We start from the raw sequence: 13,684 nt of genomic DNA, 5'->3' as shown, positions 1-13,684 counted from the left end.
AAATTGCAAGCTCCCGTAGGCTCGGAAGGGGGAAGAAACGAGAGCCTCGGCGAAGGAGGTGAGGGGCTGCAGTCCCGAAGACAAGAGGAAATGAAAAAAGAGAATAGCAGCGACGAGAGACAGGAGGAAGGAGAAGGAGGGCTCGTGCGTGCCGTACGTCGGTTCGCCTCGTGCTTACATGTTAAGGTGGTTTATTGTTAGGACTGCAGACTGACGAACGGACGAACTGGTCGGTGTGGCGGCTGGGTTCATCGTTGAACACCAAACACTGTGGACATTCAACACTCGTCGACACCCATCTACCAAGGCAGCTACCCGCTCGGGGTCTCCGGATCAGAGTATCAGAACTCAAGGCTCAGTTTAGCTGGCACGCTTGTCGTAGAACCACGTGCGCGTTTACCTATCGAAAGCTAATATATAAACCGAGTTTGTCAAAGCTGGGGGGAGCTCCGCCGAACCAATATAATCGGAGATTATATTCCAAGAGGAGAGATGAACGAAAGAACGAAATGAAGTAGGAAGCCGATAAACAAGGGTGTTCCTCCGTACCCCTCGATCGTTTATTGATTTTACCGAAAAGTGAACATAGGAACGTCGAAGAAGAGGCATCGGAGTGTTACGCTACGAATCGTTTGTTGGAAAAAATGCTCGACTCGAATCTACGCTGAAACCGGGCTCCGAAACTGCTCTGTAATCATCGCGTTAATTGTAATTTGTGTATCAATTGTAAAATTACGCGCGGCTTGTGCTCGGTGTGACGCAGTGAACCCTTCCGAACAACGCACGATTCTATCGGATGGAAAAAACCGAAAGACCAAAGAGTCGGGGGTCATCGAGCGAACGGAGGTGATCGGTACGTATCTGTTCATACGATATTCATACCTTGGGAATTATCGTTTGTCGCACCGCGGATGATGAAGCTCCGAATCGCATTGCCGGTAATTCGAAACGCTTCGTCGGTTCGCGGTTTCAATTTTTGAACCAGCGCTTTACGCGGAACATGAACATGGCTGTATCGACTACCGATGTTATCCAATATTCACCTCGTACCTCCGATCGATTATAATTTCACGACGCACACGGACTCTGGAGAATGCGACGAGTAGATGAAATGGGAAAATGACGCGAATGGAACGAGCACTTGTAAATCGGAAACGACGGCGTGATCGCTACATTTAGTTCTTTCTACGGATTAATGGAAAATGAATAAAATTTATACTCCATTACGGATAGAATGTGCAGTAATAGAAAAGGGTAGTTTCGCGGACTCTTATCTAATTTCATTTACTCACCTGCACCGTGGCGAAATAGCAAAAGAAATCCAAAACGACTCCGATCGTTGCCCCCTTCGCGTATTCCGGGTGGGAGAAAAAGCATTTTGAAATCGGAATCGCCCGCGCGTCGGCTCCGAGTGTTTCAGACATGAAAAATCAATCGGTCCATTGATGTGGTACCGGTGTACGGAGGGTGAAAAGTGAGCGCATTCAAGTGTCATTCTTTGAACAAACATCGAAGGGTGGGCATAATGTAGTGGTATAAGGGTGGGGATACTTACGCGGAATATGTATGAAGAGTTACGGTAAAGCGTGCGTGAAAACGTTATGAAATCCTCGGAAAATTCAATTTTGATTTTGTGATCCTGCAGAAAATATCATGCGGAGCGGTACAGAGCGATCTTCTCGTACCCTTATCTCTCCCCTTCTTCGTCTCCTTTCTCTTTTTCTTTACCCCATCGCGACGGGGTGACGCATGTACGATACGTACGTAACACATACCCACGTAACCAGACATACCCGGGATTTCGTACTCTTACACGTACACGTGTGTCTATACGTACCGCCGTGTGTACGTGTACACGACACGTGCCTCGGCGAAGAAAGCGTAACAGGTGACGATCGATGACACCCTTCCGTTTCCTTCTTTTTTACGCTCTTTTCTTTTTTCATTTTGCACTTTGTACTCATTTTTTTTTTTTCGTTCCCATTCTCTTATATTTTTTCCTCTCCGCGTGCGAGTGTTTCGCTCTTTTGTTCTTTCGCGCGGCCGTCCGTTGGTTTTTCTCTTTCGTTTTGTTTGTTTTTAATTTCGTTCTTTTTAAAGTAAAACAACCCGACGCCGACGTGCCGCTAATTTGAATCGTATACTACATATATTTTCCAAGGGGTGGAGGGCGCAGGGATTGAAATCGCCGGAATTCACGTTCGTCACCCTGAATATTATTCGTACAATTTACGTTATCGTCATACCCGATGGCGAACGACCGTGTACCCTGTACCTATCGTGTACTTACCGCGCGTACGTACATCTTCTACGTATAGCGGACGCGGCTACATTCTCGCATATACATGTATGTATACCCGCTAATGAAGAGGTGAATTTTTGTCAGTTTTACATATCCGGGGGACCGGGACTATTTGCTTTCGTACGACGGGTGGTTTGTTTTCTTCTCTTCGCGGTTCTCGTCGCTTCATCGTCGAACCGCACCGCGACCTACCGTAACTCTTTGCCGTAACGTAGCTGGTTGTGCGGCCAACTCCAAGTTTTATTCGCTCTCTTTAACTCGGAAAAATCGTCGGGACGATCAGGTAAATTTTTTTCGCGCTTTCATCGGTCGTGAAAAACGACGGTGTGCGGATGGGAAATATACGGCCGTGTAACCGCGCACGCGGCTTTATACGAGCGGTATATGTACCGGTACATAGCTCATGTATTATATAATATACTTAGGGTAGAAAGTATGAGGAACGTATGGGCGGATTCCTGTTATTCTTTTTTCGATTCTTTATTTTTTTTCTCTCCGCTATAGCGATATTCCGTTGCCGTCTTTTACATTCCCTTCCTCCATCTCCCGTATGCTCGCGTGCGTTCGTTCGTTCGTTCGTTCGTTCGTTCATTCTTCCGTTCGTGTACGCGGAATGTTTTTTACGCCTCGATCGCGATAAGCTAGGGGGTTGCGGAAGGGTCTTTCGATCTTTCGCTCTCCGCTCCCTAGGCTGGTCTCTCGGAGCGAGAGGCTAGGCTTCAACATTCGCGTGATGCTGTCTGGGGATCCGGGTGGAATCCTTTGTCAGTTTACATTGAATTTCTTTTTTACCCATATGTATACCAACGTCACGTATACGCGCGAAAACTTTATTTCCGCCGTGGTGGTGTGTATCGCTGTGTAAACACGTAACGTACGATACGTAGGTGCAAAATCTGGAAGACGATGCGAGGTCTGAACCCCATATGTATTTGTCGTCGCTATTCGGATGTGATTCTCTATCGCAGTTGGGGGATATTTCTCCGTGAAATGTGGTCACGCGTCGCATGCCAACAAATTTTTCGTAACGTTGCACGCTTCGTTAATTCGCGACGTATTAACATCGCAAATAAATTATGCAAAGGGTTGAATAAGAAGACGAGCGTAAAAAGGGGGGGGGGGGGGGGGGGAAAGTTGGAAAACAAGGCGTTATTTATGTAGCGTAATCGAACGGCTAGACTCGAACCGTTTAGAATATTTCATTGCACCGTCCTTGTCGTCGCGTTTCAGCGAACGCGTATCGGTGAAACCTATCGAAAAGAAATTTTTAGATGCCGAAATTATGCCAAAAAGCAGAACGAAAAAATTCGTCCTTCTGGTATGACCTAGCCACGCACGTTTCGTCGATATAGCGACGTATCAGACTCGAAACTTTTGCGCCCGAAGAAATTTATGAATTTATCTTCGTGTGTGGCTATGGTACACGCTGTGACAATGTGACACGTTATGTGAAAACACGTGTACAAACATGCGCAAGTTGACAATTCATGAGGGTTAAGTGCTGCACGATGGCGGCCAGGGGTGGGAAAGGGGTGGGAGCGTAAATAGTAATGAGTATATAGGCGGATAGGTATATATCTATATCCATAGCATTACCGCGTTACGGTCTCATGGTATACATAATCACAAAAGTTAATTAGCCTTTTGCGAAGATGAAAGAGTTCGCCTTGTTTTAAAAAAACGGACAAAAAAAATACAGGTTTAATTAACACTCTTCCGACTCTTTTCATTGTATATCGTGCAGACTGCCGCTAAATCTCTTGTCAAAATCAGAGAGATCATCCCTCTTCGCGTCATTCCTCTCGGATTTTAATAAAAAATCGAAGCGCCGAATGATCATTTTCTTGAAGTTTTTTTTTCGCTTCTGCTTCCAGATTTTATTATCTCTAAATATTTCGTAACTCGTTAAATCACCCCGGAGCTTTTCCTCCGTCAGGTTTATATACCTTTCTTTATACTGCAGTAGTTGTTCTGAATCGTGAGAATTTCTCTGGAATTATATTCTTCGCGCGAATCGGAGATATATATAGATCATTTAGCTCCTCGCTATTCAACATTTCGTATTTTACATTCCGGTCGAACCGTTCGAGGAGACGAAAAAAAAAAAAACAAGAATTTCGACGTTATTTGGGAGCAGAATGTACGAAAGAATATCGTTAAAATTCCTAAAACAATATCGCGTTATTTTTAAATGGTTTCAACACGATTTTTAATTACAGTTTAAACGGTACGTTTATACAGAGGTTATAGCGAATGTGTATATATATGTATATGTATATATAAATATGTATATACTGGCTAACGGCACCCCTGTCGTCGCCTTTAGCCGTTAAAATTATATATTTCAAACACTATACTTTGGTTACGCTAGCGGGTATTTCGGTTCGTAATATGAAATTTGCGCGCCTTTGTTTTAGGAAAATAAAAATCCACGTTGAAGTGAAAATTAAATTTCATTTAGTTTCTTTCCGGTCATCGATTAGGGCACACGCACGCACACGATTGATCGAAAGGAGGAAATATGAAATTTATGATTCCATTTTATTTATACTTTCGTAATTTTTCTCGCGATAAAACTGGAGCTCATCTGGCATCAAAGAATCGCTAATAATAAATGTGTGGTATGTAATGTTCGTGCATTCGAGTGCCAAAAATTGAGCGGAAACGGATTTTTCGGAAGCCATGTGATGTTTGCGATATCGTTAAAAATTTATTTTCGTAAATCCCTCCGGTATTTGTAGAAGTAAAAGTATTTTGACGTCCGTATAAATAGAATTATTTGAAAAAAAAAAGAAAAAAAAGAAAAATTATATAAATTACGTTCAGATCCTTTTTCATGCGATAACTTTTTGGGGGAGAGTTCAGAATACGGGGGAGATTAAGAGCGAAGGTCAATCTGATACGACTTTATACGTATACGCGCGCGTGGTGCGTACGCTGTGAATTTGCAGCAGATAAAATCAAAGGGACGGTAAAGAATACGAAAACAAACGAGCGCCGGCAAATAAACAAACTAATTTAACTTGGCGAGGGCTAATTAAGTTTTTAGTTAAACGCGATGCGATTACCGTTCGAGCACAGTTATTATGCTACGTTAAATCAAAGAAACGCACGAAACGTATAACAGGTATACATCTATAGACGTATAATACTTTGTGCAATTAGAATTGCGAGCGTAAACTCGAGATGGAATCTTCGCTCTTCCCATTATATTGTTTTTTCGTCGGGTTTGTATATTTATTTCGTTTCATTTTTTAACCGGTGCAATCGCCACCCTGTAAGAAAATTCTAATTTTAAACGTTCCAATTAAGATTTTTGTCAAGTAACGATAAACTAACGAGCGAGTCGAAGAGCTTGCTCCGGAATTGTTTCCCGCGATGCCTAAAATTCACTCCGCTCGACTCGAGTGACAGCAGTTCCTGCCTCTATACGTGTAACGTCTACCGTTGTCGGTGGCTCGGTGTCGACGCCTGGGATATTTATAAAAGATCAGCCACCAGAGATAAAAAAAGTGGAGGAGAAAATTTCACCGAAACAAGCTCGGAACCCACGATTTTTAGGGCTCGAGGAATTCCCGATATTCATAGAATCGGTTCGTGTAATTCGCGGATTACTTACATACCTATTCTCGAATTAGAAATCGCTGACATGCCGTTGTCGCTAAATTTGGCACGCGCGCTTGTGTAAGGTGAAAAAATTTCTGTATTTATGTATATATTTCACCTCATCATATCGCAAATATGTTGCTGTGAAAATATTTTTTCAGAGCTGCAAGCTCGAAGAAATTTTACCGTTTTCTTTCATTTCTTTTCTATACCGGTGAGATGTGCAGCAGATGACTAAATTTTCACTCTCTCGCCTTTGCTGCAAACGAGCTTCGCATCCCGGACTTCCGGTCTCGGATACCGCCCCACACCGCGTGATATAAACAAATCAGTGAAAAGAAATGAGATATACGGATATATTTATAGGCTGAACCAAAACGGTCTGATTCAACATCGATCGGGAGATGCGTAATCAGTTGTATGTATTGGTAGACATTGAGTAATACTTCTCCATCGTCCAGACAGCGCCGTGTAGCCGTTGTTAACCGGCTTATTGTTAGGTGGGTAGGTAGGTACGTACTCCTCGGTATAAAGTTAGTTCGTGATTTGGTTAAAAAGCTCGTTTGTAGAAGTCAAGTTTAATTGGAGTAAAGTTCGCCGAAAGTTCAAGAAGGGTGGAAGAGGGGGTGGGGGGGGAGGGGGCTCGGGAGGTAAGAAGGGGGAAACTCTCTCCGAGTTGATAGAAAATACGAAAAGTAACCCCTCCGCGGTTCTGGAGGGCGAGTAGCGGTAACCTCACGCCTAATTCTGTGGCGGTACTTCTTCCTCGCTCGCTCTTTAGTGCCAAGGTCGTGAAAAGTGGAAGAAAACACGTTCGCTCGCCACTCACCTTGGTCGGCGCAACACTTTCGGATACACCTTGAAACTCGAAGCCCGCGCGATAACGTGCGAGCGGAAACCGAAAGCTCGTTACGCGATGCGACGTCCATTCGCGGCTACCTACCGAACGACCGAATTATATGACCACGTTGTAGTAGAACTACACCTATGGTATAACGGATGCTCAGCTGGGCTTGCAAAGTTGCGCGAAAATTAGGAGGCTTGCAAATCTCATCACACCCTAATTCAACGTCAACGTTAAGTTATTTCGCGTAAATTGAAGGCGGTTCTTGTTAACCGCGAACGCGGTTATACGCCTAATTAAATCCCGCGTGCGGTAGGACTGACCGGCCTTCTATACGCGATAAAATATGTGCGTATACGCGTACATGCGTATTACTCACAGCTTGCGGTGCGGCACATGTAATAAGCGATGTCGAATCTGTAGGGGTATTATAGGCATTTCATTAGCGGTGAATTTATTAGAAGATATTGTTAAATTAACAAACACGGTTCATCGTCGGCGTGTACCGTAAGGCCATCGACGATTTTCACATGCGCGGGATATGGTTTGTAATGATCGGTGATTTTATTGCAGGTGCTTCCGCGCGATCGGACAGGCATTCCGATCGAGAATGTAAAAATTGTAGCGACGAAAGGATCGTCAGGTGGGGGGAGGATCGATGCGGGAGAACTAATTCGGTTTTTCGAACGTGTTTCAGTTTGAATCGTTGAAATTCCTTCTCGGTCGAGTGAGTCAACCCTCGGGATCGCGGGGTCTCTCGGAGCCCTCCTTTGCCTCCACTGGGCTGTCAGCCAGGGCGTTCCAAACGGCGACATCGCATATCGTATGTGTACGTCGTATACCGCGGTGACTAGTTCGACTTCGATGATCAGTCGCGTGTCTTCAACTACGCGTACCGCGCAGTGTGGATTGGTAAGTATGCCGAGCGATACACGATGATACCGAAATTCGGAAGCGAGCCGTTGGCTCCGCGCCATGACGGTGGAAAGGAAGGAGGAGGAGGAGGAGGAGGAGGAGGAGGAGGTGGAGAAGTAGAAAGAGGAAGAGGAAGTGGAAGTAGAGGAGGAAGAGGAAACCGCCAGGGACCACGCCGCGTGTTGCCTCTCCCGCTGTTGCAGGCCATAATAACCATGGCGGTAGTCCTGCCAAATTTGGTAGAATCGAGTAAGTATACGCAATTGTGATTCTCTCCGGGAATGGTGATGTCCGAGCGAATCTTGAAGCGTGAGGAGAAAACTCGTGAAGCGAGATTCGGATTCCTGAGCTCGTAAAACGTGAGAGAACATCGAGAAAAAAGCACTTTGATTTTTGGTACCCTGGAAATTTCGCACTCGATGTTCCGACTGTAAGTATTTCGTGAAACGCGATATTTGTGCGAACTCACCAACCAGCCCGCTGTTGCAAATTGAATGAATCAGGGAAGCCGGAATCGCGGATCAAAGTTTGCCAAAATTGTTCCGATGCCGCGGTAATCCATGACAGAGTCTCTCTCCCGTGTACAAACACGAATGAAACTTCAGACTCGGAGTCAAACTGCAACTCAATCGGAAACAGGATTTATTCTATTCGGCTTTGTGCGATACGACTCCGCTCCCCGGCTCTCACTCACTCATCGGATACCCGCAAAAATCGAGTCTAGCATTTTCCATTCTCTCTTCTTTTTTAAACATCTTTGGATTTCGCGGTAGAACGAAAGTTGACCAAGGCTTGAACGCGATCGCATTTTGCGTGGCTTCGCGGCGGGTAGTATTTATAAATTCTTAAAACGTTGCTGGAAATTCGTTCAAACATCCAAATGAGGCGTAGCAACGTGTCGAGCATTTAAAAGGTATTACACGGCTACCCGATCTTCAAAAAGTCCGGCTGCAGGGATTAGCGAAGAATTTAACTCGAACTCGAAGCCTCGGTGTACCCCTTAAATTCGGAGCCGCGCAAGAAAAAGAAATACCGAATCGAATCGAATGAATCTTGAATTCGAATGAGTTAAACTCCTTGGCAATTATGCATCGGTTTAGCAATTAAAGAGGTCCTTCTTTTTCCGCTTATTATTCGTATTTAATTGTCCGCAATTAAATTGTAACAAAATAAAAAAGTTCGCTTTCCCTGTAATCAAATTCGGCCAAACTCGGAGTTTGCATCCCGGTTCGTTTAATCCGGTTAACCCTTTTTCGTGGATTTCAACGAAAATTTTTGTTGTCAGCTTCGCCAAATTATCTCTCTTCGTTTCGTTATTCGAGACCTTGACCTCTACCGTCGAAAAAAATGTGATATCGTTCGAACGTTCGATCGGATGACGCGCTGACCGGCTACCATTTCGGATGCAAATGCACGGTTGATTTACCGGTTTAACAGCAGCTCTGCAAAGCAATAACGCATTATACACCGTACCGTTTCTCTCGATCCCCTGAGTTAGGTGGGTATGCGGTACGGTCGTACCGCTGACCGTAGGTCGGAAGGCAGGTTACTAACGGTGCCTACCTATGTTCAATCTGTTCTTGAACTCCCGCATCTACACCGTACATGTACTACCTATACCTGGGTTTATACCCGCGTACGTTATTCACGCTGCTTCGGTTTACCCTGCCTTGCTTAGTTTTGGTTTCGTGCTTGCAAATAAAGCCCCCCGTGTGCAACCGACGCTGTACACAGATATGTACTTACCGCAAGCTTATTATTGTTTCTTATAGATATGGGTGATATAGACGTATAACACGCCTGCGAGGGCTGAGTATCGCGTACATGTGTACAAGTTACAAGTTAACACGTATCATAGGTATGTTAACTTGTGGCTGCTGTACCAGAGTTACGTACACCTATACGGAGACATACGTACGTACACCGTGTATACCGTACGCCGGTTGCTGCCTAAATAATTCACTTGTCACGTAGGTACGGGCATTTCCATATTTTCGAGTTTCGAGACGACCGGCACAATCGCTTTTTCCACCTACCTACCTACCTACCTACCTACCTACTTGTGAAAAAAGTTTATTCTACTTCTCTACCGTTATTATTCTCGGAACGGTTTCACCCCCACCCCCAGCTATTCAGTTTTACGTGTTTTTTTACTAAAGAGCTTTTTATATGAAGAAGCTTCATCCCGTTTTTATGTTCTTCGCAAATACCTAATTAAAACAACGAACTTTTGTAATCAGTCTGTCTCTGTTCCGCGGGAGCACACGGATATATATATCCGTTTCTCGCTATTCGCGAAGCGGACTTTATTACTTATCATGCGAACGATATCGCCGACGATATATCCCCCCGATATGTATTCTTGTTCCTTTTTTTCGCGCAAACCACCCGCCACGATCGGGATCTCCGTTTCCCGTCGAGAGAAGCCTTCTTCCGTTCACCGATACCGATCGCCCACGTTACACGGACGATGCGGATGTGAAATCCGACGATAACTTCGTTAGGCTTCCCAATCAGCGTGAGGCAGCTGTCGTCGTCCACGCGACGTTTTACACGCGCTTAAGTGACGATCCAACGAAGCCCGGAATCGAGATGGAAGTGAATCCCTTTCGTTGGTTGCTCAGCGATCATTACCGCCGGCGCCTCTTTGTAGCGGATTAAAGGGTTACGCGGTTATGAAATTCGTATAATAACCGAAACACGAGGATCGCGCGCGGTAACAGAAGAGCGAGAAGAGTCCGCGGACCGCTCGTAGGTTGGATAGCGCCGGTGCAGTGAATCATTCTATGAGCATAAATTAGAGCTACGTCACAACGCACGGTTAATTAATTAAGCTAAATTGTCCTAAGCATGAGTAACTACCGGCGCCTGGCCGCACTCTGTGCTCTCTTGCCGAGACGAACGCTTTTCAGGAAGTCTAATTTAAATCCACTCGTTCTGAACGCCCATTGTTACCCTGCCCTAAACAATTTTGGGACTTCCAAGCGCACTTTAACGTTACCTACGAATACATGAATAGGAGAGCCTGCCGACGCACGCACGTACACTACTTCTGTATCTTCTCGAAAATTCAACTCGTACCACCGAGAACTAGGAGGAAAAAGTAGGAAAAATATTCAAACGCCATTTTCTTCAGTCGTACACGCGCAGGTACGGGAGAAACGGAAAAACGTCCACCCGACACCCGACACCGCGTCCCCTCGCCGTTTGTAATGTTACCGAAAATTTCGCGAACACGGGGAGAGAGCGACAGATTTTAATTTCTCGCTTAATTTGATCATTTCATGGGTGAGATGAAGCGTGTACGGTATAAAGGGGACGTGACGTATGGGATGTCGATCGGATTTTTTTTTGTTTTCGAAAAGAGGGTCGGCTATGAAAAGCATTATGTACTCGGCTGTGTAGGTACATAAATTTCCCCGAAACGTACAAATTTTTTTGTTATACATATATATATATATAATCATGACCGTGCAGCGGTTCCCCGTGGAGTACATCGGAGCAATTGTGCGGAGTTTGAAGTATACCTACACCTCTGTCATTCCCCACGCATCCCGGTTAACCCTTTGTAATATTTATTTGAGTCTTGTCCCTCGCTCTTGTCCTCTTTCCCTTTGGCGGACGCGTGGAATCTGCAGTAACGGCCGCGGCAGAGGCGTCAGCTATGATTATAACGTTACGCCTCGCGCGCGGCCATTTCCTATTAATCGAGGGGTCCGCTTCGCCGTTGTCACCCTCGGATCAAGCAAAGTGGTGCTTTCTCTCGACGCCCGCCGCCACTCTATGATTAACCGATCGGACGGCCACGTATCCGTACTACTCGTATATTTCAGTGTTTAACCCGACGTTGAATCGGTATAAATATACCTACCCAGTTTTTGCTCCCGTGTATCGTAATCCGCGTTACAGATTCGAGATCAACCCCCTCTACGCTCCGTGCGAAATTTCGTATCAATTATAGTTAATTTTTTCGGGGGTTGGGCTCTGTTTCGTTTTTATTCGATCATATCGTCGATGGAATCAATCGTTGATTGTTCGTTACTCGAATGTGGAACCCCCGCGTTCCGCTATTCGGCGTGTAAATTATATGAATATGCATCGATTTGGAGCCGGTTATTGTACCTGTATAATACGCACGTACTCGTATTTGTAAGTGCGACGCGGGTGTCGATACCCTGCTACCGAACAAACTTTCAGCATTGATCTGGGCAAGAGACTGAAATTCATATGCCGTTTGTACCGCGAACGCGATATATAAAATAATTCATACCTTTGTCGCGATACCACAGATATCTATATGGCGATATGAAAAGCGGCCGATTCTCTTCCGAGTCCCTCGAAGTGATTTTAAATTCTCCGATATGACGAGGTCCCTTGAAGATTCCTTTCTATTACAACTCGGGCGTCTTCCCTCATCTTACAACCCTCGTTTCACATACTTCCTATGTAGCTATACATCTCGTATAATTCAGCCATCGCCTTACAGCTGTATCCCGGTTAAGATTCACCCCGGGGATCGAAATCTTAATCTTCGGCACGGTGAAGTCAAACACGTTTTGTTTCCTTCCTTTTCGGCGTACGACCGTTTCGAGCATCGTCGTCATCCCCTCTGGGGTTCGTACCTCTTCCTCTCGTTTTGGGGGCGAAAATAATTTCCAAGTTGCCCTCATCCCCGGCCAAGAGAAGTGGGGGAAAGGGGGAAAGGAAATGAAGATAATAAGCCATAATGATCAATCGTAAATATTGATGCAAGGTAACGCGTACGTACCGGTATAAGTATACGATTCATTTTTTCCGCTCATACCGAGTAAATATTTAGCAATAAAAATCAATTTCCAATCGAGAAGTTACGACGCTGTAGTTTTTCGATTCTGGTATTTGAGGCTGGCAGGTGTATTTCGTTATTGTCGATACATAATAGGTATATAGGTACGCGATTGTTACGCGTTTTTTTTTCATTTTTTATGTTTTTTTTAAGCGTCAATTTACTTGGAATTTTACTTCGAACCTTTTAACGCAAAAGCACCCATCCACGCAGCGCGGTATATACCTATTACATCCCGTGGGAGAATTGTCCAAGGGGAAAGAAACGATGAACGGAATTAGAGAGAGAGGGAGAGAGAGAGAGTGAGATGAAAAGAGGAGGTAGAAAAGGAGAAGAACAATTTGCGTTCCCGCTTGGCGTACAAATTGAGTATCCTCCAGCGATCGGTTGGATGTAATGTAAAAGCATCGGACACGGGTATACGGAAATTAGTATTTCAAAGTTGTTTAAGATCGCGTAGGAGGTGCTAGTGTTTCCGAAAATTTTCAGAACATATTTCAATCACTACGGAAGCGATTCTCTACCATTGGGGTGTAAACAGTCTATGAATAGAGGAATACGCGGATGCTGCGAGAGGAAGAGAAGATCGGGTTGGGTAAGGTTTGTTACCGATATAGCTGCTGCTGCTGCTGCTTTTGCTGCGACTGCACTGCATCGACCAACGCGGTCGTTTTGCCAATCGCTTCGTTGCTCACGTTTGTTTGATTTAGAATCGCGTTGTCCGACTTCGGCTAGGATGAACACTCCGTACTTGCTTTGCAGCACAAACGTTCTTTGATTTTTTACAGTTTTTTTTTTCTTTTCTCTTCTCTCTTCTCATTTTTCATTCTATTCGGACTTTTAAGACTGACTTTCGTTCGATTTTATTTCTTCGCTTTACGAAATTTGCTACATCGGCATCGCTTTCGCCCACCCTACTTTTCACGCGCGAACCACGGAGATAAAAACCGCGTGTCACCTTCAAAAAGTTTCGCCGAGAACCTTCGGTAAAATGTTTCTTCATATCGGACCTCTCTATAGGCCTACTTTACGCCTGACCTGTAACGGTAGCATGCGGGATCTAATTTGAACAGGGTTCAAAACTTCGGGATATTTTAAGTTGGGCACTGGCACAAAGACATTCCTATTCTCATCTAACGCCGTTGTGATACACACTCGCTTTTACGTACACATGTCCAAGCGGTGTAATCTC

General features: G+C 44.9%; 1 protein-coding gene across 1 annotated transcript in view; it reads left to right on the top strand.

Annotated features, from left to right (window-relative positions):
• Positions 1–213: 213 nt before the first annotated feature.
• LOC105693347 (probable oxidoreductase PXDNL) overlaps positions 214–13,684 on the top strand; it is a 62,654-nt gene continuing 49,183 nt past the window's right edge. Inside the window, exons 1-2 of the mRNA XM_048659706.1 lie at positions 214–853; positions 7,450–7,916. Of these exons, the coding sequence (XP_048515663.1) occupies positions 7,688–7,916 (229 nt within the window). The 5' untranslated portion in view covers positions 214–853; positions 7,450–7,687. The remainder of the gene's footprint in view (positions 854–7,449; positions 7,917–13,684) is intronic.

Source organism: Athalia rosae, chromosome 1 (assembly GCF_917208135.1).
Source record: "Athalia rosae chromosome 1, iyAthRosa1.1, whole genome shotgun sequence".
In the NCBI taxonomy this organism is placed as follows: domain Eukaryota; kingdom Metazoa; phylum Arthropoda; class Insecta; order Hymenoptera; family Athaliidae; genus Athalia; species Athalia rosae.
The sequence above is the reverse complement of the archived record's forward strand: the minus strand, read 5'-3'. Positions and strand labels throughout refer to the sequence as shown.